Here is a 25,085-nt window from a genome sequence, read left to right as displayed (position 1 = left end):
AGTACTCTTCAATATCTTCATAAATAATCTAGATGAGGGAGTAGAAGGGGAACTCATCAAATCTGCAGATGACACCAAGCTGGCAGGAATAGCTAACATCTCAGAAGATAGGCTCAAGATCCAGATGGATCTCAACAGACTTGAACATTGGGTCCTGTCTAACAAAATGAAATTCAATGTAGATAAAAGGTTTTACACTTAAACAAGAAAAACCAACTGTACAGGTATGGACTAGGTCAAACCTGGCTCAATGCCAGCAACTATGAGAGGGATCTTTGAATCCAAGTGGACAATCACTTAAATATCAGCCAACAGTGTGTGGCAGTAGCCAAAAAAGCCAATGCAATTCTAGGCTGCATTAATATAGAATCAAGATCATGTAAAGTATTAGTACCATTTTACAAAGCCTTAGTACAGGCACACTTGGAATACTGCAAACAGTTTTGGTCACCACAATATAAAAAAAAATGTGAGACTCTGGAAAGAGTGGAGAAAAGTGTAACAAATATTATTGGGGTCTGGACACTAAGACATATGAAGTTGCAGAAATTGGTTATATCTAGTAAAAAGAAGAACTAGGAGAAATATAATAGCAGTACTCCAGTATTTGAGGGGTTGTCACAAAGATTAGGGAGGTAAACTACCATATTTTTCGGAGTATAAAACGTACCTTTTTTCCCCCAAAAAGGGGGTAAAAATTTAGGTGTGTCTTATACACCGAATGTAGCACCGCCCACCCACTGGCCCCCACCCTTTGGCCTCTGCCTCCCAGCAGTTTACCTCCTTGCAGCAAGCAGCAAGAAGAAACAGCTTGTTTCAGCTTCAGCACAGCCTAATTAGCACAAGTTGATTGGATCGGCCTCCCGACTCTCAGCTGTTTTGCTCTCAGCTGTTTTCCATGGGCCTCTGCTACTTGCTGCAAGGAGGTAAATTGCTGGAGCAGATTTTTTTTTCCCTTGTGCTAATCAAGCTATGCTGAAAACGAAAATGAAAGTAAAGCAGGCTGTTTGCTGTAACGAGGCAAAATTGCTGGGAGGCAGAGGCAGATTTCTTTTTCTTGTTTTCCTCACCAAAAAAGGAAGATGAGTCTTATACTCCAAAAAATAGGTATTTTCCATAGCACCAGAAGGCAAGAAAAGAACCAATGGATGGAAACTAATCAAAAAAAGAGAAGCTACCTAGAACTAAGGAGAAATTTCCTTACAGTGAGAACAATCAACCAGTGGAATGTCTTGTCTTCAGAAGTTGTGGGTGCCCCATCAGTGAAGGCTTTCAAGAAGAGACTGGAAAGCCACTTGTATAAACTCTTCTGCTTGTGCAGGGAGTTGGATTAGATGACCTCCAAAGTCCCATCCAACTCTGTTATTCTATGTGCTATGTATCATATTTGTGAATACATGTTTAGTGCCCAAATATATAGTAATCAATTTCTTCTTTCAAATAGATTAAATATACAATAGAGAATAACCTAACATTTAATCTGTTTTCTCCTTCCCACTCTAGAGTATATATTTATTCCCTATATTTTCTTCTCAAATGAGAAGACCCATTTGCATGATTCATGGTTAGAATCAGTAAGAAAGGGAATTGGATATGGCCAGTGGAAAGACTAAGGTTATGGAGAAAGCCTCTAAGAGAAATTCAGGAAAACTTTCAAGACCTTGAAGACTCTTCAAAATCAGGGATGATGGTAATGGTAATTTCTGATGGATGGTAATTTCTGTATATAAAATGGTAACAGAATTGCCAAGAATTAGAAACACTGAGATAAGGGATGATATTTGTCTAAAACTTTGCATTCTTAGAATGGTAGAGTATGCATATATTTATTTGAACATAATTTTCGAGAACATTACGTTGGCTACAAATCTTTTGCTACTTTTTAAGAGATTGATTCAGAACACATCTAAGAATAGACTTCTGAACCTCTCTGTGAATCTCATCCATCGTATCTGAAGTACTCCTTCATCCTCAAACACCAAACTGATAACTTTTGGGCTCACACTCACCCATCTGAATCTTCAGAGCTGGAATTATCATGATTCTGCTCGGCCTTCCATCTTTTATGTCTGTCAATGAGATCTGTCAAGTAGGAAGTTTTCTTTGCATTTCGTATTATAAATTTGTGCTTCAGGAGTTCTTTGGCCGTTGGTCTCTTAAAAATAGAAAGTAAGTTTCTTTACTAAACTGATTGTAACTATTGTAACTAATCAGTTACAATATGGCTAAATTTATTTATTTGTTTATAAAATTTATTGGCCGCCCATCTTGGAAAGAGTGGTTAAGAGTTTCCACAAATTTTGAAGCAATGGGGAGGGGGGATCAATGAAAATAAAAGAGATATTACTTGTATAGCTCTTGTTATCAATCCTATTGATCTCACCTCCACCCATTTATCCATGCCTCAGAATCTCATATATTTGTAAAAAAAATTGTTCTGCAATTGCTCTTTATAGAATAGATTATGTATAATTTATTTTTCTTACTAAAAGTACATTTTTCATATAATGGAAAAGTAACATTTATTCAAACAGTAATTATGTTTATTTTGAATTTACATTATAATGTTTTCATTCTTGTAGCAAATTAAGTGTATAAACCCAGGAGCTTCTCTTTTTGTTTAATATGTGGAATAAGAAACTATCAATGTTGACTTCTGGTTGACACTGCAGTGAGATCAGACACAAGGAGTGGGTCTCCGCACTCCTGTGCTGAGTTCTCACTGTTGGTGGGCTCCAAAAGGAGCCAAAGCCACCCTGTAGTGCTTAACTACAGGGTGTAGTGTATGATTAACAGCACTATTTTTATTTGTACTAAAATGTATGATACCCAGATGCCACACTGTTCATGCATTGATATGGATATATTGTAAGATAAAATAAAAAACTTGAAGAAAGAAAGAAAGAAAGAAAGAAAGAAAGAAAGAAAGAAAGAAAGAAAGAAAGAAAGAAAGAAAGAAAGAAAGAAAGAAAGAAACTATCAATGCTGTAAATTAAGATAGGTTATTTCTGTAGAAAGTGTAGAAAGAAAAATACATATTTTCCAAGTGAAACAATCCAATTTGTCTCATGTAATGAATCTGAAATGTTATCATTACCATCATTTATTACTTCTCATTCTTTATTATTTCATTTTCATGAATTTCTATGTTTTACATAAACTGTATTTATGCAAATATATTTGAATATATTTCTCCACCTTTCTCCAATCAGTTTATTTCTTGAGTTGATATATTTCTTTCAAGTCTTAATTGGTATCATTAAAAATAAAATATTAATATTTCATAATCCTTTTTTTAATTTCCCGGTTTTGGGGAAGGAGGATTTCTGAAACTAGAAAAAATAAAAATGTTTTTATTTCAGGTCTTCACTATTTCAAACTTTCAACAAGTTTTCAATTATGGAACAGTTCCAAATATCCTCACTATTTTATACAGCACCTGAACAAAATTGTGAGTAGGACAGAAGTAAAGTAGGTAGGTAGGTAGGTAGGTAGGTAGGTAGGAAGGAAGGAAGGAAGGAAGGAAGGAAGGAAGGAAGGAAGGAAGGAAGAAAGAAAGAAAGAAAGAAAGAAAGAAAGAAAGAAAGAAAGAAAGAAAGAAAGAAAGAAAGAAAGAAAGAAAGAAAGAAAGAAAGAAAGAAAGAATTCTCTTTGGCCAAGTATGACTGGACGCACAAGGAATTTGTCTTTGGTGCATATGCTCTCAGTGTATGTAAAAAGAAAAGATACATTCGTCAAGAATCATAAGGTACAACACTTGATAGTCATTCAGTGTATACACTATATACACTTAATTATGTATATATGTATACATTAAATATACAATAAATGCATACTTCTTCAAATGAAAAGAAGATAGTACTCCATCCTTGGTTTTGAGTAAGGAGCATAAAACAAGTTTAGATTTAACTCTTAGATAGTATACTTATTATTTTTAAAATAAATGTTAAATGGCATGAAAATTCATGTAGGTTCATTCCTAGGGCTCTGAAAAACAAAGACGGAGACAGCTCTTCTGCTGCTACAACATGCAGAGACACCCACCAAAATCTAGTAACTTACAAAGCTGGGATCTTTGTTCAAGCAGGCCTCAACGAACTCCTTTAAAGGTTTGCTGTAGTTTCCTTCCAACGTTGGTGGGTTGTTCTTTGGGATCAGAAATAAAACTTTCATTGGATGTAGTTCGGAATGTGGTGGTTCTCCTTTCGCAAGCTCTATGGCCGTTATGCCCAGGGACCATATATCTGCCTATTAACAGAAGGATGAGTTTATAATTTGACGGAAATGAAAAAGTGAAATCATTTACATCTTTTTTTACCAACTGTTCATTTTCAAATGTACCTGTTTTCCTCTCTGCTTCTTAACTTTAGCTACAAAAACAGCTGCTTGGAAAGAAATGCCCAGGGTTGCAAGCATGAGCAAAGCGAGCTTGCCCTTTACATTAACCTCAGTCAAGGAACATCATATTAGTGAAAAAGATGAGAGTTTTAGGCAAGGGTAGAAATAGATTAATATACACATTTCACAGAGGTCAAATCTACTTCTCTTAGCAGACCCGGTCTCACAACTTTTTGTACCTTCTAGAAATGAATCAACTGTTCTCCGATGCTCTCCAGGATTCTTTTACAATGAGCAATCTACATAAATGGTAGCTACACAAAGAATTTTTGTTGTCAGTCGCCTATCAGGTGATATAAAAGCTGCATTATTTTAGCTGGTGCAAAAAGTAGCAGTTAACGATAACGGAGAATATTTGTAACTCAGAGTTGAAATGAGGTGTCCTTGGTGGTCTTTCTTGCATATGTTTTATTACCCTAACTAGGTAACATCATCAGTAGGGTAATGAAATGTCTGCAAGAAAACAAGGAAGCTCAGAAAGCATTAAGGGCCCCTCAGTAGCAGTTAACAATAACCAAAGAATTGAGTTGGCGCAGTGGTTAGAGTGTAGTACTGCAGCTACTTCAGCTGACTGCTAGTTCAGCAGATCAACTGATCAAATTTCACCAGCTCAAGGTTGACTCAGCCTTCCATCCTTCCGAGGTGGGTAAAATGAGGACCCAGATTGTTAGGGGGCAATATGCTATTTAGTATACTGTCTTTGGTGTAAGCCGCCCAGAGTCCTCGGAGAGTGGGTGGCATAGAAATATGACTAATAATAATAATTTCAAATTTTAAATCATTGTCAAACATTTATTCATGTCATCCATCCTTCTGAAGAACCTGCCTACAGCTTCCACTGTTATTCTTCACCAGAGCACCTAGCAATGTATTCAAAATGAAGAAAATAATTTTAATGTATTAGGGATGGTCCTCTTGACATGCCAAGTAAAGTCAATGGAGATGCTTGGAAAGAAGGGACCCCTGGAAGAATGTTTTAGATACTTTCTGTCAGAGTGTTCATAGCGTGACTACTATTTTGAGACAATCCAGGAGCAAAATACAGGATACAGAGGTTTTGTCTTTACAAACAGTGGTTTATATACAAGTTATATATAGTATATATACATACATGTGCTAAGCAAAGCTGGGCAAGCAATCAGTCTTCTTCAATTCTACATGGAGGTCTACAATGCCGATACACGAGACAAAGGTGGAACTCTCTCCTCATGTATCACTCTCCTCGTTGCGTGTATCTGCATTGTAGTTCTCCGTGTAGAGTTGAAGAAGACTGATTGCTTGCCTGGTTTTGCTTAGCACGTGTATGTATATATACTGTATATAACTTGTATATAAGCCACTGTTTGTAAAGACAAAACCTCTGTATCCTGTATTTTGCTCCTGGGTTGTCTCAAAATAGTAGTCACGCTGTGAACACTCTGACACTTTCTCCATTTTTAATAATAGTCTTTATTTCAAATAAACGTGTATTGGAATCCACAGGCCTCTTCTGTGAAGGTCACCTACATGGACCAGCTCTCAAACTCCTACAATTTTCTGCCACTCAGGTTAAGCTTCTAAGTATTCTGGAATGTGACTGTAAGCAGAATGCAAACAAGTGGAAAATGTACATCTTTTCCAGCATTCCCAAATCATTCCACATGTGAAAATTACAATTGGAAACCATGAAATGGCCATGCTCTCTTTTATAAAAATTCCCACGGATGAGTTGCCAAAATGCACATTTACACATCTCACAGTGCAAAATATGTTTCTGTCTGAGTGATGCCTGAAAATATTAAGTAGCACATTAATCTTACCTTTGAATCATAAGCAGATTGCTTTATTACTTCTGGAGCCATCCAAAATGGTGTGCCCACAAATGTATTTCTCTTTATTTGTGTATCAGTTAATTGTCCAGCTACACCGAAGTCTGCTAGCTTGACTTCCCCTTGTTCTGAGAGGAGCACATTAGCAGCTAGAAAATATTTTAGAAGAAATTTGTAATTGGAAAAATTAAGCTTAAATTGTTAAAATGCTAACAGAGCCCCAATAGGTTTTTTTACCTTTAATATCTCTATGAATTTTCTTTTCTGAATGCAAATAATCAAGTCCTTTCAGAATCTCTCTTAATATTGTAGCAATCTGGATTTCATCAAGTGAACCTGGTTCTAACTAGAATAAAATACATTATTTTCAGGACAAAAGGCCAAATAATTAACGATCAATAACTTGAAACACTGAAGTCCAATAAAGTACATTTATATTTATTCTAGTTTTATTTATATTTGTTATAATGCTCAACAATTCTGTCAAGTCCAGGGATATCAACTGGCACAAAGTCACCCAGAAACATTCTTGGTTGAGAATGTACTTGAATTTAGGCCCTTCAGATTTAACATGTTAATCCCTCATATATTTATTTTTGGGGATAGCAAACACCCAAGCTTCCATGAGGCCCATCCATGAATAGAATTTCAAGGTATGGTTTGGAGGTGAAAGACTCATCCATCTGCACTTTTGATTAGAAAAATAAAAGCTGTAATTGATACCCATAAGCTTTAAATGCACTTTCAAATATGTTTCCAATATTATTCAACCAAGATTTTTTTCAGTAACGCATATATAATTCTTCCTTATTACATGAATAATTAAAATTCTGTTTGTGAAGTTTACAATTCAGTGGCCGTAGATCTATTTTTATGATGTACATAAGACATAAAAGCTGCAAGATAATATTTAAAAATTCAGATGAATTATAGAAATTGTAATAAAAACTGGTTACTTACAAGGTCAAGGGCAGATCCACCACCAAGATATTCCATTATTATCCATAATTTTGTGTCCTGTTAATGTATACAAAATGACGTTCAAATAATGAAAAAAACTAACATCATCATAATTTTAAGTGTTTACTACCTTATGCCTGCCCCTTATCATATCTGTATCTTAATAACTCAAAGAAAGCACATAGAGAATGATAAAATAAATATGATTTGCCACCATAAATAATGGCTTATTTGTCAGAATAAACAAACAGATGTACCAGTTACAGGTAGTCCTCAATATATGACCATCGCTGTGATCAGAGCTTCCGTTGCTAAGCAAAGTGGCTGTTAATTGAGTCATGTCTGATTTCCCAGTCATTTTTTCCACGGTTTAGCAAATCACGGTGATTGTTCAGTAAAGCACATGGTCATTAATCATATCCTGCTTCTTCCATTGATTTTCCTTTTTGGAAGCTGGCTGAGAAGATTGCAAGTGACAATCGTATGACCTTGGAATACTGCAACCATTATAAAATCCATGCCAGGTATCAAAGTCCTGAATTTTGATCATATAGGTGAAGCACTGTGAAGATCAGTCAATAAGTGCAAGGACCAGTCAAAAGTAACCATTTTTGGTGCCACAGTAATTTTATATAAGCCTAGCAGGTCTTATAGAATTAAAGGACACATTTGGAATTTACAACAAGCCCTCAAAAAAACTTTGAGCTATTCAAAGCAGTTTTACTATACAACAGAAGCAACTAAAAAACCCTGGATTTCAAAAGCACAGAAATGTTTATCTTCTGCCAAATAGTCTTAGTTACAAGTCCTAATTTAAGTGATGAGATGCAACCACGCTTTGGACTGAAAATGCCGTTGAAACTGCTTTTCTAAAAAATGTGTATTTTAAGCAACAAAGAAGCCTTGGTGTGAAAAGGCAAGCTGCCCTGTCATTTCATTCTCTGGCCTTGGCCCTTCACTTGCCAGAATGCCTTTGGTCTCAGATCAGAAGGACAGACCAGCAGGAGGCTAGGCAAGCAAAGGAGGAAAGGAGCCAGGCAGGATGGAGGAAGGACAGGACATTTCAGGGATGGGATAAGATGGCTGAGTCACCTTAAGGTGAAGGAACCTATGAATGGGTATGCACATGGTTCATTTCTACAAATTTGTGTTTTTGATAGGGTGAGTCTTTAGGCTCAGCCATATAATAAGCGTGCACTAGGGGAACACTAAGCTTGTGGAGTTGCTTGCATTATTTGGGAAAAATCGATTATCGTTTTTTAGCAGCTGTATAGAAAAAAACATGCAACTTACTCAGCATCTGCACTGCTTTATTGATCTACAAAACAGCCATTCACTGGACAACTTTGATTACAATCAAAGGAACGGTATTAAAAATGGCTCTATGGCTGGGTTTCAAAGTTGAAAAATTCAGTGAAATGCCATCTATTCTGCAAATGGTAAAGTGGAATTGTGGCATTAAAAATAAGTGCAGGCTAATATAAAGCAAATAAGAAACTGGAAGGGACTGAAAGCAATACAAAGCTGTAATAAACTATCATTCCAATGGCAAGAGATCAAGTAATTCTTGCTTATTTTTTTACTGAGCATAATAAGAGTGAAGACTGTTCAGAGCTCCGATCACATCCTTGTATGGGTAAAGGTTTAGTATCATTTAAAGAAAAAAAAAAGGAAATTATCTTTAAAGCCTATTGACTATGGCTTCAGAAAAATAGGAGGGAAGACCTAGAACAGGGGTGTCAAACTCACGGCGTCATGATGGCATCACGTGACATATCACAACTTTTTCCCCTTCGCTAAATCGGGCATGGGCGTGGCCAGCACGTGACACATCCAGCCTGTGGGCCGCGAGTTTGACAGCCCTGACCTAGAAGATGGCCTTATTCTGACTATTTCCTTCCTACTGCATCTATATGTAATATGAACATCTCTTTCATAGGACTTTATCTATCTAATGAAGAGGACATGAACCACAAAATAAGATGCCCCAAGACTCCCTGTTTTGTTTTTATTGAAAGGATCTAATCCCAGACAAGAAATGAGTCCAGTTTTTTAGCTATATTGGAGAAAAACTATTGAAGCTAAAAACTGAGACCATGGCAATAAATTGCCTAAACCCACTTGAATTTCTATGATCAGGTGTTTTCTTTTGTTTGGTATGGTACTGTATTGTTTTACAAAAATCTCTAGATCTTTACTAACTTAACAATACAAAAACTCAATGGCAAAGAAATCAGCTTCTAAAGTCAGTCAATTCTGGGGGGGGGGGGGTGTTGTCATTACAACTGAAAGCCTTACATCAATTTACTTATCCCTCTACTCTCACTTCAGCTTTCTTGATTTTCACAATCTGAATTAGGAAGGTAATGTTTTTCTCTATTCTTCTCCCCAGCTAAATCACTGATCTGGAAATCCTCGCCAATCTACAGCAATTGGCCAAAAATATACCAGTACATTCAAATTTATTTTAGCCTGTTCTGCACTAAAGAACATGTCCAACAAACTTTAACTGAATTCTTTCAGATTGACTTAATCCATTAAGCTATAGCTAAAAGTAGCCTCAGGACACTTACACGTCTCAGTTCAAGGGCATTTAGTACCGAAATTAAAAGTAGCCAGTGCTAGACAGAATTCTTGTTCTTCGAGGTGACATTTGTAATGACTTAAAATATCTGCATACTCAATTCAGTAAATAAGGGTTCTGAAAACTAAGATTAATAAAATGGGCTGGCAACTTATGGAACAGCATTCCCTTAGAGCAGGGCTGTCAAACTCGCAGCCTGTGGGCCAGATGCGTCACACGCTGGCCACCCCCACCCCCGGTTTAGCGATATATCACGTGATGACAACGTGATGCCACAAGTTTGAAACCCCTGCCCTAGAGATTCAAATACTCATGATCCTATTAGTCTTTCACAAGGCGTGGAAGTTTTCCTCAAGATTTGGGTCAGGAGGTTAGCTGAATTCTGTTGTTACTGATGTGTTTTTTTATGAACAGGGACACTGTTCATTCTTGGGCACCACACTTATGGTTTTCAAGTTTTTAAATCTGGGTGAGATAGCAATCATATAAATAAATAATAACCTGCATGTAATCCTAAAATCTCTTCTTCAGTCTCCAAAACACAGCTTCCTAGAGCATATTTCACATTTTTAAGTCAGGATGGGGTTCACCCATTTTTTAAAAAAGCAGACCCGCACTGCAGTTCTTGGAAACAGTACAATAAATACATTTGGTTGTGTGGTTGTGCGCTTCCACAATAAAGGATGTGTGGCAAGACTTTTTTGAGAAACACAAACTGTTCATGACACATCTACCAAAGAAAAGATTTCATAGGAATTTAATATTTGGCTTCTGTCACCTTAGAACAATTTCAGTATTACTATTAGATAATATGCATATATATGTGTGTGCGCGAGTATCACATACATACAAACATGTTTACCTTAATCTCTATTCTCAATTTATGAATTTTGACTGAGGGCAATACTGGAACCTTTCATGTAACATCTTTACAACAACAAAATGCAGATTCATTAACAAATATTTTGGATTACAAAAAGTAGGTTTGTGTTTCGAAAACAGGAACTGTTTCTTGTAATAATAAACTCAAAATAGAATCTTAAAAATCCTCAGAAACATAAGCATCTGCAGGGAAGAGCCTGTTTTGCCAGAAGAACAAGTAAAACCTGTGTTTGTTCAATTGCTGTTGAAGCTGCAATGAGGTCAAACAGGACAGGCAAAAAAAGGGAACAGCAAGCATTTATGGAAACTTCTCAGTTCTGATAGAGTGATTCAGCAGGACATCAAGAATTAATGCCAAATGAGAAAGCTGTTTTACTTCAAATCCAAGTGCCAGTAGGGTCTTTTAATAACGTGATATGAAAAAACTATTTTTCTCAATGACTGAATTTATCTTGTCAATAATTGTGCAGTAACTTTAAACATTAAAAAGGTTTGGAAACTGAAAAAAGTTATACATGTTTGATCATTTTACTTAACAATACTCTTGAGATAGCTTTAATCTTTATTATTATTTAAACCCTGGGTATCATGATGATCAACTGCCCTCAGAGATTGGTATATTTTTTGAGGGGAAATACAGATCAACTTCCAATTTATCTTCTGAATGCTAATCCTTGCAAGAAAAGGAATATTAATGTCTGTCATGTTTAGTTTTCCACTCAGCTACAAGGAAAATGCACATCTTAACAATGAAGAATATATTTGGCAAAACAAATTGTAAGATAATTTACAGTTGGGAGACAAATAAGGAAGCTGTAACACAAATAGCTTCAACGTGATAGGAAAGTAATATCCATATAAAGGTTTATTAGTAAAACCAGTCAATTTGTTAAACTGGATTCTTAGTCAGATTTTGAATTTTATCTACATTATTACTACATACAAATCACTGCAAAAGACCTGATCTGTCTAAACAACATATTTTTACATATCTGTATCTTTCTACATTACAGTAAAATATACAGATAGGGAGCTGTAGACTTAAAAATTATAGTCTTTATGCGTGACTATAACGTACCATACAATTGTTGCTTCTTCTTTTTAAGGATTTCAAAATTTGCAGCCTGTAACAAAATTGGCCAAAAGTGGAGCCAACCCTACCATTCTGACATTTTAAATCTCATAACTCATTGGACAATTATTTCTGTGCTATTTTTCAGTTACAGCATTCGGCTTTTATTGACAGACGTCATTTCTTTCTCCTTTTTTCCACTGCTACAAATACAGCAATATTCCATTAAAGGTAGTCCACACTTAGTAGATACAATTCAGACCAGCAACTCTGTAGCTAAGCAAAAGATTGAGTTATGATGTCATTTCCCATTTGGTCATTAAGCAAATCACCATGGGTTGTTAAGCAAGACATTAGGTGACCATGACTTGTGATTTTACTGCCGGCTTCTCCATTGACTTGTTAAAAGCTGGTTGTTAAGTACACAAATAGCAATCCAATTACCACGGGACACTGCAGCAGTCATAAATGTGAGGACTGATTGCAAAAGTACTTTTTCAGTACCATCATAACTTCAAACCATTACTAAACATAGTCATTAGGGAAGATATACCTATAGTACAATCCCACAATCAATCCTACATAACCAATCCAACAAATTTGGAAAGTATCTATTGTACTTATAACTGGAATATAATCAGCCATATATCCACAGAAAAGCAAAAAATAAAAAAGGAAAATAAGCAGAAACAAACTATATCATAATCAAGATAATACTAAATTTGTAACAGTTCAACTATTTCAAGGGTGTCAAACTCAAGGGTCAAATCTGGTCCGCTGGGTGCTTAGATCTGGCCCACAGGCCGCCCTGAAAACAGCGAAAGACTGCCCCCCAGTGCCTGCCAGCAAAAACGGAGCTTGGGAGGGCCACACGTGGTCCTCCCAAGCTCCATTTTCAGCTGTGATGGCCTCTTGCAGCCCTCTGCCAGTGAAAACGTCCACGTCCATCCTGGCCACGCCTCCCCCAGCCCACTCGAGGTCAAACACAATCCTGTTGCGGCCCTCAATGAAATAGAGTTTGACACCCCTGAACTATTGTATACATAACTAGTTTTTTTTAATTCTCTTTAAGAAATGAGCCTTTATGGGAGACTTATAATAAAGGATATAAGAAGAGGTTATCTCAACAGTCCCTAGATTCTACTTCTGTAGCGACAGCATAAGCCATTCACTTCACTCTGAACATCTATCATTATGTGACCCGCACAACTGTCCTTCCAAAGTAACCAAGAGTCTCAAATACTTTTATTCTGCAAGCTATCGTACATTTCCAACATGGGTCTCTCTATAGGTTTTCAGATATCTGACCCATTTGACTTTGGTAAGCCAGGATTTTGTGCCATCTGGATTCTGAGAATATTTTATTTAGCATCTGTTATCTTCTGTAAATTATATTTCTAAAAGGTTTGTGGATATTTTGAGGATTGCTTATTTTGCCTATTTTTTTTCCAAGGCTCTCAGCGCGCATTTGAGAGCACAAGGCAGTTTGACATTTTAGCGCCACCTTCTGGGGAAATAGAAGAATGAAACAGAAATAATGATCCATTTCTAAAGTCTCATTTAAAGGACAACTATACTGCAGGCACATGTTTGATACTGTTTGAGGAAAGCCATGAAATCTCACTGTATCTTGTTGGATTAGTGCAAAAGGAAAAAAAAAATCTGAAACCAGGAATTCCTAGTCACTGTGGTGGTAGGGAAAGCAACAATGATTCAGCACCTAGCCCATCCATGCTATTGCCATGCTGATCCTCTTCCTAGACTTAGTTTAAATATAGACTCTTAGACTACACAGTGTTAGTGTACTACAGGTGCAAAACAAAAATCAAATAGTAACTAAAATATCCTTGTGCACTGACATGATTCTCCAGGACAGATCTAGTGACCTTCAAGAACTTTTATCTAATTCTACAAGCTGAGAACATTTCGTTCTCCAAACTACAAAAATCACTCATGCACTGTTTCTTTTAATACCAAACTTGGCATCTCTGTGGAGTTTCTACAGGAAAATGCAGCGGCTTTTCCAATTTATACCGAGTTCTGGTTTCTACTCTCACAGGCCCCCGAACGTTCAGGGCAAGTTCTTAAAGACTGAAGTACAAAACCTGGATACACACAGCATTCACATTATTAGCAACTGAGAATTACCTATGGTAACTCTGCCTCAGCTACTATCTCTCTAGATATATGCAAAAAGAAGAACCACCCACATTGCACGGATCATGGACACTGGTACCTGATGTCACATGAGCCCTACAGGAATTTCCAAAATCCAGAAACCAACTCTTAGACTTCTGACCACCTGTCTGAAAAGTCCACCATGGTCCATTCCTATTCATTCCTAAGTGTTAGACTAGGTATCATCTAAAATTTATTGGATCAAGAACTACTAGGAGCTTCTGCTTTGCTCCTTCAATAACCACATCAAAGTTATTATTTATTTAATTTATATCCACCTTAACTACCTTAGTTAAAAATATCAATCTAAGTAAAATTTAATAAAAGCAGTTACAAACAACTATTCCCTTAGTCTGATGAAAAAGAGCTAAGCTGGCTAGGAAGACTTTCTTAACCACAGTAATATTTGGTACTGAGAACATCTCCAAAGAGAAGTACATTCCACAGTAAGAAGCAAGATGAGGGAAAACCCTCTTCTGGGTACCCACGAAACAAGTTAGGAAAACTTTTAAGAATCTTTTTGGCTGATCTTAATGTCCAGAAAACTTCAACAGTGAAGGAGATAGTTCCTGAAATTGTCAGATCATAAGCTATTTAAGCTTTTAAAATGCAAAACCAAATCTTCTGAGGCTTCCCAAGCTAAGGAAACAGTCAGTGTTGGTGAAGGGGATTGCAAATGGAAAGAGACAAGAAATGAGAGTTGTGCAAAAGAACTTCCCTCGCTGCGGATAAGATGAAGGAACAATCTACAAAATGAGTCAGGATTATTTTGCATTCTGGATGCTTTCCAAATGACAACTCCCAAGATTCTTCATAAGAAAAGTAGTAATTAAAAGGTTAAATTAGCACCAAAGTTGTATTTATTCATGAAAAAGTTATGTGTGGGGATATATCACCCCGCATAACATACATACATGTATGCATGTATATACACGTATATACACCTTCTCTAAATATTCTGACTTTATAAGAACACATGTACTTCAATATTATATTGATCAGTTTTCAGCATATATTGATGTCTCTATATAAATAAGCAGAAAGGTCTTACAGAATGAATGAATGAATGTTTCATTTTGTCTAGGCTTCCAAATGTCAGAGGGCTTCATTATAGATGTTTTACAAATACTCCGATTCATAAAATAGGCACACTGTGAAGAAAACACTTACCTTTAAATAAGACCCATAATATTTGGTGACATATGGACTGTCACACTGACTGAGTACTGTTATTTCTTGCTGTATATCTTCTATTTCATCTTCAGCTTCTTCAAGATCAATAATTTTTATAGCAACAACTTTCTGTGTTCGATTGTCAATGCCTTTAAAAACTTCACCAAACGAACCTTTGCCAATCTTCTCCAGTTTTGTAAAGAGTTCTTCTGGATCTGCCTTCAAATTCTGGAAGAAATATTTCAAGGAACATAATAAATAAAGTTGAGGTTACTGGATTCGTGATTCTTCCACTTAAAATGGAAGAAATTCCAGAAACAAGAAATGTAAAGGACTCAAAACAAAGGATCCATGAAAAATAAAGCAAAAGTAGAAATAAAATTAGATTTGGTTTTTAAAAATTATAGATTATATTTGGGGGTTTGCAAAACTGAAGGACTTGAACAAACAACCAGGATGTTGGTTAAAAACAAAACAAAATTGGAAGGGGAAGTGAGGGACAAAGGTAAAGAGAAGACAAGGGTATATTATCTTCTGTTTTGGCTATTATCTCTGCAATTACTTTGAAGACTAAGATTTACACACCATTTGCGACCTATCTCATCAATTTAAAATTCGACCTACAAACATGATAGCATACTTTAAATTCCTTTTTCAATAAGCACCTAAAATTACAACCGAAATGCAGTTTCACACTGTGGAGTCTAATATTAAATATACTAGTGCTGTAATAAATCTTTTTATTATAAACAACAGGGAACAGATTGATCACAGCCAAGTATAACTTGAACATTACACAAAGTTAACACCATTATTGAAGTTCCATTATTACTTAAGATTAAAACACCATCCATATTTGGATGGGTTACAAACCTTCATAGGTAACAGCCATAAATTGAAATAGTGGGAAAGGATGAGAGGCAGCTCAAGAAAAAATAACAAGCAATCATCACTCTGGAATAGTCTGCCACTGTGACTTCCACAGAATTGATCCACATCATCAGTTCCTGGAAGATGTATTTTAATTAGTCTGTTTTTGATTTCAATATTTTTGCATAGGCACAGAATGAATACATTTGATATATAATTTAAAAAGTACCTAAGCAGTTTAACTCTAGTTTAGTTTGGCTGATGTCAAGAAAATCTAAGCAGGATTGAGACACCGTGAAGTCCCTTTGGTTTTGATGGTGAAACAAAAAAAAAAAAAAAAAAAGCACTTCCTGGAAGTAGCAATAGTAAACCATTATTGTCAAAATAATAACTTGATCATACTCATGAAATCAGCAACAGTCAGTTTACACACCAGAAAGTATTTTCCTTCTATGGTTCTGTCTGTGCCATGAACCTTTTGGAGAAAAGACTGAGAAACCAACAGATTTCCAACCTCTTTTCAGGAAAATGTATTTAAATGCATAGATCTAGGCCAGGGGTCCCCAACTTTGGCAACTTTAAGCCTGGCGGAGTTGAAATCCGCCAGGCTTAAAGTTGCCATGGTTGGAGACCCCTGATCTAGGCACTATTTACAAAGGAAACCTATTGTGACACTCATGACAAATAAGTAATATAGTAATATATGTATTTCATTATGGTAACAAAGCAATACCATAACGATTCTAGATAGTTTATAGTTAGATTTATTGATGTTAGTGAACATTTTTGGAGATTAGAGGTCATAAATTCCTTTTTCTTGCATACATTATTGAAGGGAAAGTTAAATTTCAGTTAGTTTAGTCAAAATACCGTAGTTTAATCAATCTTTTTTCTACCTATGTACAGAGAAACCCTGAAACTTAAAGAAATCCATGTTTGCACCACACACTTTGTGTAATTACAGGTAGACCTTGACTTACAACAGTTCGTTGAGTGACCATTCAAAGTTGCAATGGCACTGAAAAAAGTGACTTATGGCCGTTTTTCACAACTTATGACCATTGGTCATGTGATCAAATTTCAGGAGACTAGGTAACTGACTCATGTTTATGACGGTTGCAGGGTCCCAAGGTCATTTTACAACCTTCTGACAAGTAAAGTCAATGGGGAAGCCACATTCACTAAGCAACCTTGTTACTAACTTAACAGCTGCAATGATTCACTTAACAACTGTGGCAAGAAAGGTCATAAAATGGGGCAAAACTCATTTAACAAATGACTCACTTAACAGAAATGTTGGGCTCAATTGTGGTCGTAAGTCGAGAACTACCTGTACAATTAATTTATGCACAGCGCAAAACATAGTTGGCCAATTAGCACCTGCTTAGGGAGGTGGGTCATTTTATTTTCTGCATAAAGATAGTCCCCAACTTACAACCACAAATGGGACTGGAATTTGCATCCCTGAACAATGTGGTCATAAAGCAAGATGCCATGTGACTTAGAAACCGCAATCCCAGCACTCCCTATTAACGGAGAACTGCAGGTCATTAAGCGAATACCCATCCTTATCCAAGATACTTTGGGCATGATTTCTCCCAGTCCCAAATCTCAGTAATGTGTTGTTTCTAATTTCCTCCACTTGCCTACCTCCCCGCCATCTCTGCCCTTCTGGCTGCCCTGCACCCTGCCTAGTGGGTAGAGGCAGCCCCCCAAAACATGCAGCACTGAGACTGTAGTGCAGGGAGAAGCCACAGCCACTCCAGTCCGCTCTAGAAGCCCAGCGCCAAACCGCAGTGTCTGGGAAGCCCAGTAAGCACCAGAATTTGTTCGCCTAGTTGCCTTCTCTCCCACCTTCCCACGCTATCCTTTTACCATTTGTGCCAACCATCACAGTTGAAGCAGAAGCACCTCACTGCCTTTGCTGTCTTTTTGGACCAGCTTGTATCCACTTCTCCAGCAAATGCTTCCTACATGTGCCCCCCCCCCAACCCTGATCTAGCAGCCTGGCAAAAATAAGAATGCCAGCCAATGGGGAAAGCCAGAACTAGTTTCACCCAGTGGAAAAACACAGGTGGTTGGCTCAAGGAGCCACACGTAGGAAGTGTGAACCAACCCTATGCCAACTCGCAGCGTTTTCCCATTGGGTGAAATCAGTGGTGAAATCCAAATTTTTTTACTACCGGTTCTGAGGGCATGGCTTGGTGGGTGTGATGTGGCTTGGTGGGCGTGGCAGGGGAAGGATACTGCAAAATCCCCATTCCCTCCCCACTTCTGGGAGAAGAATATTGCAAAATCTCCATTCCCACCCCACTCTGGGGCCAGCCAGAGGTGGCATTTGCTGGTTCTCCGAACTACTCAAAATTTCCGCTAACAGTTCTCCAGAACCTGTCAGAACCTGCTGGATTTCACCCCTGTGTGAAACCATTTCGGGCCTTACCCCATGGACTTGAATTCTTATTTGCACCATGCTACTGGGCCAGACTGGGGACACACATGTAGGAAATGTTTGCCAGAGATGCTGGAGCACCATGGTGGCCCCAGGTCCAAAAAGGAGACAGCAAAGGCAATGAGGCAAAGTCAAAAGTGGGTGTGGGGAACTGGAGGAGAAGGCAGCTGGGTGAATGAATGCTTGCTGGTGCTTTCTGGGCACCGAGGTCTGGTGGCAGGCTGGGTTGGCCATGACTTCCAGGGGCTTTGTACCGTGCTGTGACTCAAGATCGTCTTGCAGCCCTAAAGCCACAGGGTTCTGTGTCTGCTTGCAAGGCAGGGTGTAGGGTGAGGGTGGCCCAAAGGCAGAGATGGGAGGGGGATGGAGGGGGGGAGATATAAGTGCAATTGAGCTGCCAAGCAGCCAAATTTTGATCACATGACTGGAGACACTGCAACGGCCGTAACTTCAGAGAAGGATCATAAATTGATTATTTTTTTCACCAACATCGTAACTTTTTTTTTTTTTAATTTATATGCCGCCCTTCTCCGGAGACTCAGGGTGGCTTACAATGCATTAAGCAATACAGTGACTTTGAACAGTCACTGTACAAACACTTGTAAGTCAAGGATTCCAGGTATTGCTAAAAGTCAACAATGACCCAACCCAGGCTGGAGGCATCATGCATAGGATGAAGAAAGCCTAAGTCATCTCTCAGCCCCTAAACCCTCTTATACACCATGAAGAGGGAGCAGCTCGGTACAGGTAGTCCTCGAATTACAACAGCTCATTTAGTGACCCTTCAAAGTTACAACAGCACTGAAAAAAGGGACTTATGATCATTTTTCACACTTACGACTGTTGTCCCCATAGTCCCGTGATCAACATTTGGATACCTGGCAACTCGTTCATATTTATGACGGTTGCAACGTCCTGGGGTTATGTGATCCATTTTTGCGACCTTCTGATAAGCAAAATTGATAAGGAATCTAAATTCACTTAACGTTACTAACAAATGCAATGGTTCACTTAACAACGGTGGCAAAAAAAAGTCATAAAATGGGGCAAAACTCACTCAACAAATGTTTCGCTTAGCAACATAATTTTTGGGCCCAATTATGGTCGTAATTCAAGGACTACCTGTACAGTCAGAGGCACGGCTCCACTTTGTGGTTATTTCTAACCTCATTTCTTTGGAGAATAAATGTCTACTTAAGCATAAGCATCAGTTCAGGTTTAGACAACAATCTGTCTCACAGAATGTGGAGAAGAATGCCGAGAATTCATCCTGAGAGCCAAATTGTCTTAGATTAATCTGTGTTAGATTAAACACTGAAGCAGGCGGTATAAGGAAACAAAGTGCAACTGAGAATGGAAAACTGATAAAGCATGAAGATGATATTGGAATTGTGACTTTGAACAGTAATTTATAACCATACTGCACGAAAGACTATTAACAGGATATAAAATTCCATATTCAATAGCGCTTTTTGGCACTAATCCTAATACTGTAATGCTTTGATTGAGTTGACTATCTATACATGTGTGTGTGTAGGTAGGACATGATGATGATGGTGATGATGATGATGATATCTAAATCCCAACTTTCCTCTATCATAGTTTTCAAGGTTAATATGTAGGCAGAACCAGGCCCACATAGTTTCAGCAAAGTTCCTGTATTTTTAACTTGCTCTTTCATTAATCCTATTTAAAAGTAAATCCTATTTAAAAATATTAAGAGACCAAATTAATTAAGCAGCAACCACACACTGAAAAGTCCTGAGCAACTGAATAGTTTGTTCCCTATCCTCAAGACAACTGGAACACAAAATGATTCACCTCAATCTGACAAAATGGTGTTGGAACGGAATGTACAGAAAATCAGTTAAGTATATCCTATATTCCCTTTAATTTTGAACAATGACATTATGATTCTAGACACAAGAGCTATACACAGCATTTTCAAGAGGTGTTTCCCAGAATACTTTAAAATAAAGCAAGGATCTCTCTTTGGAGCATTCAACTAGCTACATCTTTTGCAAAGCTCACCTGTCCCTAACCATTTTAATGTCTGTGTGCATAAGCAACACTTCTTGCTAGTCCCAGTGAAACTGTTCCCTGGAAATGCCCACACAGGCAACAGGGGACAAATAACAATGCATTTAAAAATTAGTGCTGCAATAAAATAACCAGATGCATTTTCTTTGGACAGGCAAGTCTTTTTACAAGTAGTAGTAACTTTTTACATTTTAGTTTTAGCTAGAAGTGCACAGAATCCTAGGGATGTGTGGTTGAAATAGCAATAAAAGTAAAAAAAATATATACAGATACATGATCATCCCAGAAAGAAGGAAGTAAATGAGTCAAAAGGAAGCAGATTCATCTATCACACTGATTTTGCCCTTTTTGTGCTTCCCGAAATGTAAGAAACTATGCTATGAAAAGTCACTTAAGGGCCACTAAAATGAAGCTGGAGGGTTAATCACAGTCCATCTACATTGTGTGCTTGATTTTATTGTACTGGCTGTTGACTTTTTTTAACTACATGGGTTGGCTTCACTGCGAGCCTCTGAAATATGTAATTTTAATAAATAAGCAAACAATGCTGCCTTAACCAGTTTGATGTCCCTTCCAGGTATGTTCAACTAAAGTTTCTATCATCCTCAGGCAGCATGGCTAATACTGGTAATTAGGACAGGAACTGCATTACAACACACCTGGAAAACATTTGGGAATGACTACATAGCAAATTATTCCAGATGAACAATAGGGAATCTTTTCCAAAGGTTTAAATTGTAAGGATTTTCCCCCTTTAATTTAACTAACATAAGAAGACATGCAGACTAGGAAGTTTTGAAGAATTGAGAGTTTCAATTTAAGATAGTCAAAAAGCCTTGTTAAAAATAAAATACAGGTAGTCCTCGACTTACAACCATTTGTTTAGTGACCATCTGAAGTTACAACGGCACCAAAGCAAGTAACTTACGACCATTTTTTAAAATCATGAGTACTGCAGCATCCTCATGGTCACGTGATCAAAATTCAGACACTTGGCAACTAAATCGTATTTTTTATGGTTGCAGTGGCCGGGGTGATGTGATCACCTTTTGCAACCTTCTGACAAGTAAAGTCAATGGACCAAATGATCAAAGTTAAGAGCCTGTAGTACAGTGGACTAAAGCACCGTTATTAACAGATTAATATCTGCTGCTTGCAATTACAGCAAGTTCAAATCTCACCAGGCTCAAGGTTGACTCAGCCTTCCATCCTTTCAAAGGTAGGTAAAATGAGGACCCAGATTGTGGGGGCAATAAGCTGACTTTGTATAAATATACAAAAGTATGAAGGCTATTGCTTAATGCATTGTAAGCCGCCCTGAGTCTCCAGAGAAGGGCAGCATAAAATTAAAGCAAAAAATAAAAATAAAAATGGGAAAGCCAGATTCACTTAACAACTTTGTTACTATCTTAATAACTGCAGTGATTCATTTAACAACTGTGACAAGAAATATCATAAAACGGGGCAAAACTCACTTTACAACTCTCTTGCTTAGCAACAAAAATTTTGGGCTCAATTGTGGTCCTAAGTCGAGAATTACCTGTATAGACTATATTTGCAAAGAACTAAGACAATAAATTAAAAATGTAAACTAAAAGGACTTACTATATGACAATATTGTGGAATAGTATCAAAAACTCTTTTTGAGAAATGATTCAGAAGAATTGAGATATAAAGTGCTATTTACACAATTATGCTGTGGAGGATAGAAGACTAACAGGTAACCTATATGCAATTTTCTGATACAACTTGATTCATCCACTGGATACAAGACTGATCCAATGGGAATAAGGTGACTTTAAGTAGTCTTCTCCCATTTAAAAAAGCATATTTAAATATAGCTGTACTTGGATAATATCATACTGTATTTGTCAAAGTTTTAAATCTCTTTTGATGATATTTTGAGATAGGTTAAACTATGAATTACATTTTTATAAGTAAAAATGTCCTATTTTTACCATTTATAATTCAACACCAGGGAGTCCAATCACGGTAAATCTCACTTTCACCAATAATTATACCTATATTTCAAACCATGTAAACTACATTGAATTCACACAGAAATCCAACACTACCCAAGAAGCACCTGGAGACTTTTGTACTATGATCCTGGACCCATCACTATAGTGGACTTTTATCTGCCAAAAAACAGCTTACCTGCCAGGTAAGAGCAAAGTAAGTAGTCATAATTTATTTTGGCCTACTTTAAAACAAAATAAAATTCCTTTGTTTTTGTTCCTTGTTTTGTGCTAGCTTGACTTGCATTGTACACAATGCTGTAAGAGGTATATGATATATCTGATATGTGTATATCAGATATATGCAACCCTCATTTATCAGAGCTCTGCTGTACAGTTATTGGAGGAGGCAGCACAAAATGAGAAATAAGCAGAAGATGGGGAAAAACAGAAAACATGGGAATCTTTATAACTTCTACTTCTTAGTCAAACACTGATAGGACCTAACTTCAGCGTACGATTAATGTCTTTTTAAAAGATGAAGAAGGTGACCTTTGAAAGGAACTACCGGTATGAGAAAAAAATCAATGATCTGAGCAGAGGATCTGGACATACAACAATTTTGAGGTCAGAGAAATTGGATAAAATTCTGAATGCTATACAGAGTCTGTTAGTTAATTGAGGAAAAACTCAGCATCTTTGGTTCAAAACTCTCCTCCCACTTCCATTTTCTGATCTACAGGGTATAAGGTAAGGTCCTTACAACATTTCAGAGCTCTGGAATTCATAGGGCCTCCTAAAGTGAACAAGTCATTGAGGATTTGAGTTATCAGGCCCAGCAAGTCCTAGAATTCAAAATAAAAAGATACAGTAACCTGGAAGTCCACTACATAATTTTTTTTTCTAGCTACAGCTTCCCAATTGCCATTCAGTCTCTCAAATGTATATGCACAGTCCAAATACCACTTGTAAAACATAGCCATCAAAGTAGAAGAGCCTGAAAGGATCCTTTTCATTAGTAATTTTCCTTAACATGTAAATTTTAAACTCTCTACCCACCCCCAAGGATTACCTCAGGAATGCAATCCCAATGCTGCCATCCTACATCTTGATTTTGTTAACCAACATTAACCAAAAGAGCAAGTGAAGATATAAAACATTTAAAAGAGAGAGGGAGAGTGTTTGTGTGGGGGGGAGAATAGGGTGTGAGAAAGAGAGCTGAGAGGGTGGGAAGGACAGGGGGAGGGGAAGGGAGAATAGGGATGAGAGAAAGAGTGTGTGGGAGAGGGAGAAAAAGGAGGAGAGAGGGAGAGAGAGGAGAGGGGGGAAGGACAGGGGGAAGAGAGGGGAGAGGGAGGGAAAAGGGGAGAGGGAGGAGAAAATGGGTAAGAGAAAGAGTGCATGGGGGAGGGAGAAAAAGGAGGAGAGAGGCAGAGTTGGGGGAGAGAAAGGGAAAGAGAGGAGAGGGTGGGAAGGACAGAGGGGAGAGAGGGAGGAGAAAAGGGGTAAGAGAAAGAGTGCATGGGGGAGGGAGAGAAAGGAGGAGAGAGGCAGAGTTGGGGGTGAGAGAAAGAGAAAGAGAGGAGAGGGTGGGAAGGACAGAGGGGAGAGAGGGGGGAGAATAGGGGTGAGAGAAAGAATGCATGGGGGAGGGAGAGAAAGGAGGAGAGAGGCAGAGTTGGGGGTGAGAGAAAGAGAAAGAGAGGAGAGGGTGGGAAAGACAGGGGAGAGAGGGGGGAGAATAGGGGTGAGAGAAAGAGTGCGTGGGAGAGGGAGAGAAAGGAGGAGAGAGGGAGAGGTGGGGGAGAGAGAGGGGGAGAGAGAGAGGGAGAGGAGAGGGTGGGAAGGAAAGAAGGAGAGAGGGAGGGAGGGAGAGAGATGGATCCCCAAATAACATCTGCGGTGTCCTCTACAAGCCAGCTCCAAATGAGAAGCTGGGCACGTACACTAGGGAGCAGCGCAGGACGCCCTGAAGGTCAACCCTTCTGCCAGCAGATCAAGAGGGGTCCGCAAAGGTTGTTATTGTTGTTGTTGTTTTTGCCAACCCCACTTACCCCAGGCAACTTAGTGGGCAAGAGAGGAGGCGAGCGGGGCGCTCTCCTCGCCCTCCCTCGTTGCCAGGGGCGCAGATGGAAGAGTGGCTGCACCAGCAGCGCCCGCCTCCCCTCGCCCCCTCCCCGCACGTGCCTCCGCGCCCGCCTCTCTCCCCGCCTGCTGCCGGCGCCCCTGCCGGGGCTGACACCCGCCGGGCGAGGAACCTCGTGCCAGCCCCCGACCAGATAGCCGCAGCGGACCCCCCCCCTCAAAAGCCCTCCTCCCGCCAGGACCCCCGAGCAGCTCCAAGCCCAAGCAGGGAAAGCGAGGGAGGAGGCAAGAGAAGGCCGGTGGGGTGGGGAAGGGAGGGGGGAAGCGGGCTGCTTGCTCACCTGCATCCCCGGCAGGCCAGGCTGCTGGACAGGGGAGTGAGCCATGATGACGGAAGCGGCAGAAGCAGCGCTGCTCTTCCTCCTCCTCCTCCTCCCCTCCTCGAGCCCCCCTCCCCCTTCCACCAGCTCCAGGCAGGACCCGAAGGATTCACATCAGCCTCCGCTCCGCACAGCGATCCTCCGCTCCCCTCCGGCCCCCACCCCCCCCCAACACACACACACGCCAGAAAGAACCAGGGACCGAGTACGGAAGGAACGTGCGAGAGGAGGCTGGCTGGTTGGTTGGT

The 25,085-nt window shown here is 38.7% G+C and overlaps 1 protein-coding gene across 1 annotated transcript in view; it reads right to left on the bottom strand.

Moving 5' to 3' along the window:
• Positions 1 to 24,843, bottom strand: part of STK24 (serine/threonine kinase 24) — a 32,852-nt gene extending 8,009 nt beyond the window's left edge. Inside the window, exons 1-7 of the mRNA XM_070944260.1 lie at positions 24,799 to 24,843; positions 15,053 to 15,283; positions 7,167 to 7,223; positions 6,444 to 6,552; positions 6,198 to 6,355; positions 4,063 to 4,248; positions 2,010 to 2,155 (exon numbers count right to left, since the gene is read on the bottom strand). Of these exons, the coding sequence (XP_070800361.1) occupies positions 2,010 to 2,155; positions 4,063 to 4,248; positions 6,198 to 6,355; positions 6,444 to 6,552; positions 7,167 to 7,223; positions 15,053 to 15,283; positions 24,799 to 24,843 (932 nt within the window). The remainder of the gene's footprint in view (positions 1 to 2,009; positions 2,156 to 4,062; positions 4,249 to 6,197; positions 6,356 to 6,443; positions 6,553 to 7,166; positions 7,224 to 15,052; positions 15,284 to 24,798) is intronic.
• Between the last annotated feature and the right edge of the window lie 242 nt (positions 24,844 to 25,085).

Source organism: Pituophis catenifer, unplaced genomic scaffold (assembly GCF_029215685.1).
Source record: "Pituophis catenifer annectens isolate HBS135680 unplaced genomic scaffold, rPitCat1.0.hap2 SCAF_4, whole genome shotgun sequence".
Classification (NCBI taxonomy): domain Eukaryota; kingdom Metazoa; phylum Chordata; class Lepidosauria; order Squamata; family Colubridae; genus Pituophis; species Pituophis catenifer.
Note: the sequence above shows the minus strand (reverse complement) of the source record. Positions and strands in the feature narration are given on the sequence as shown.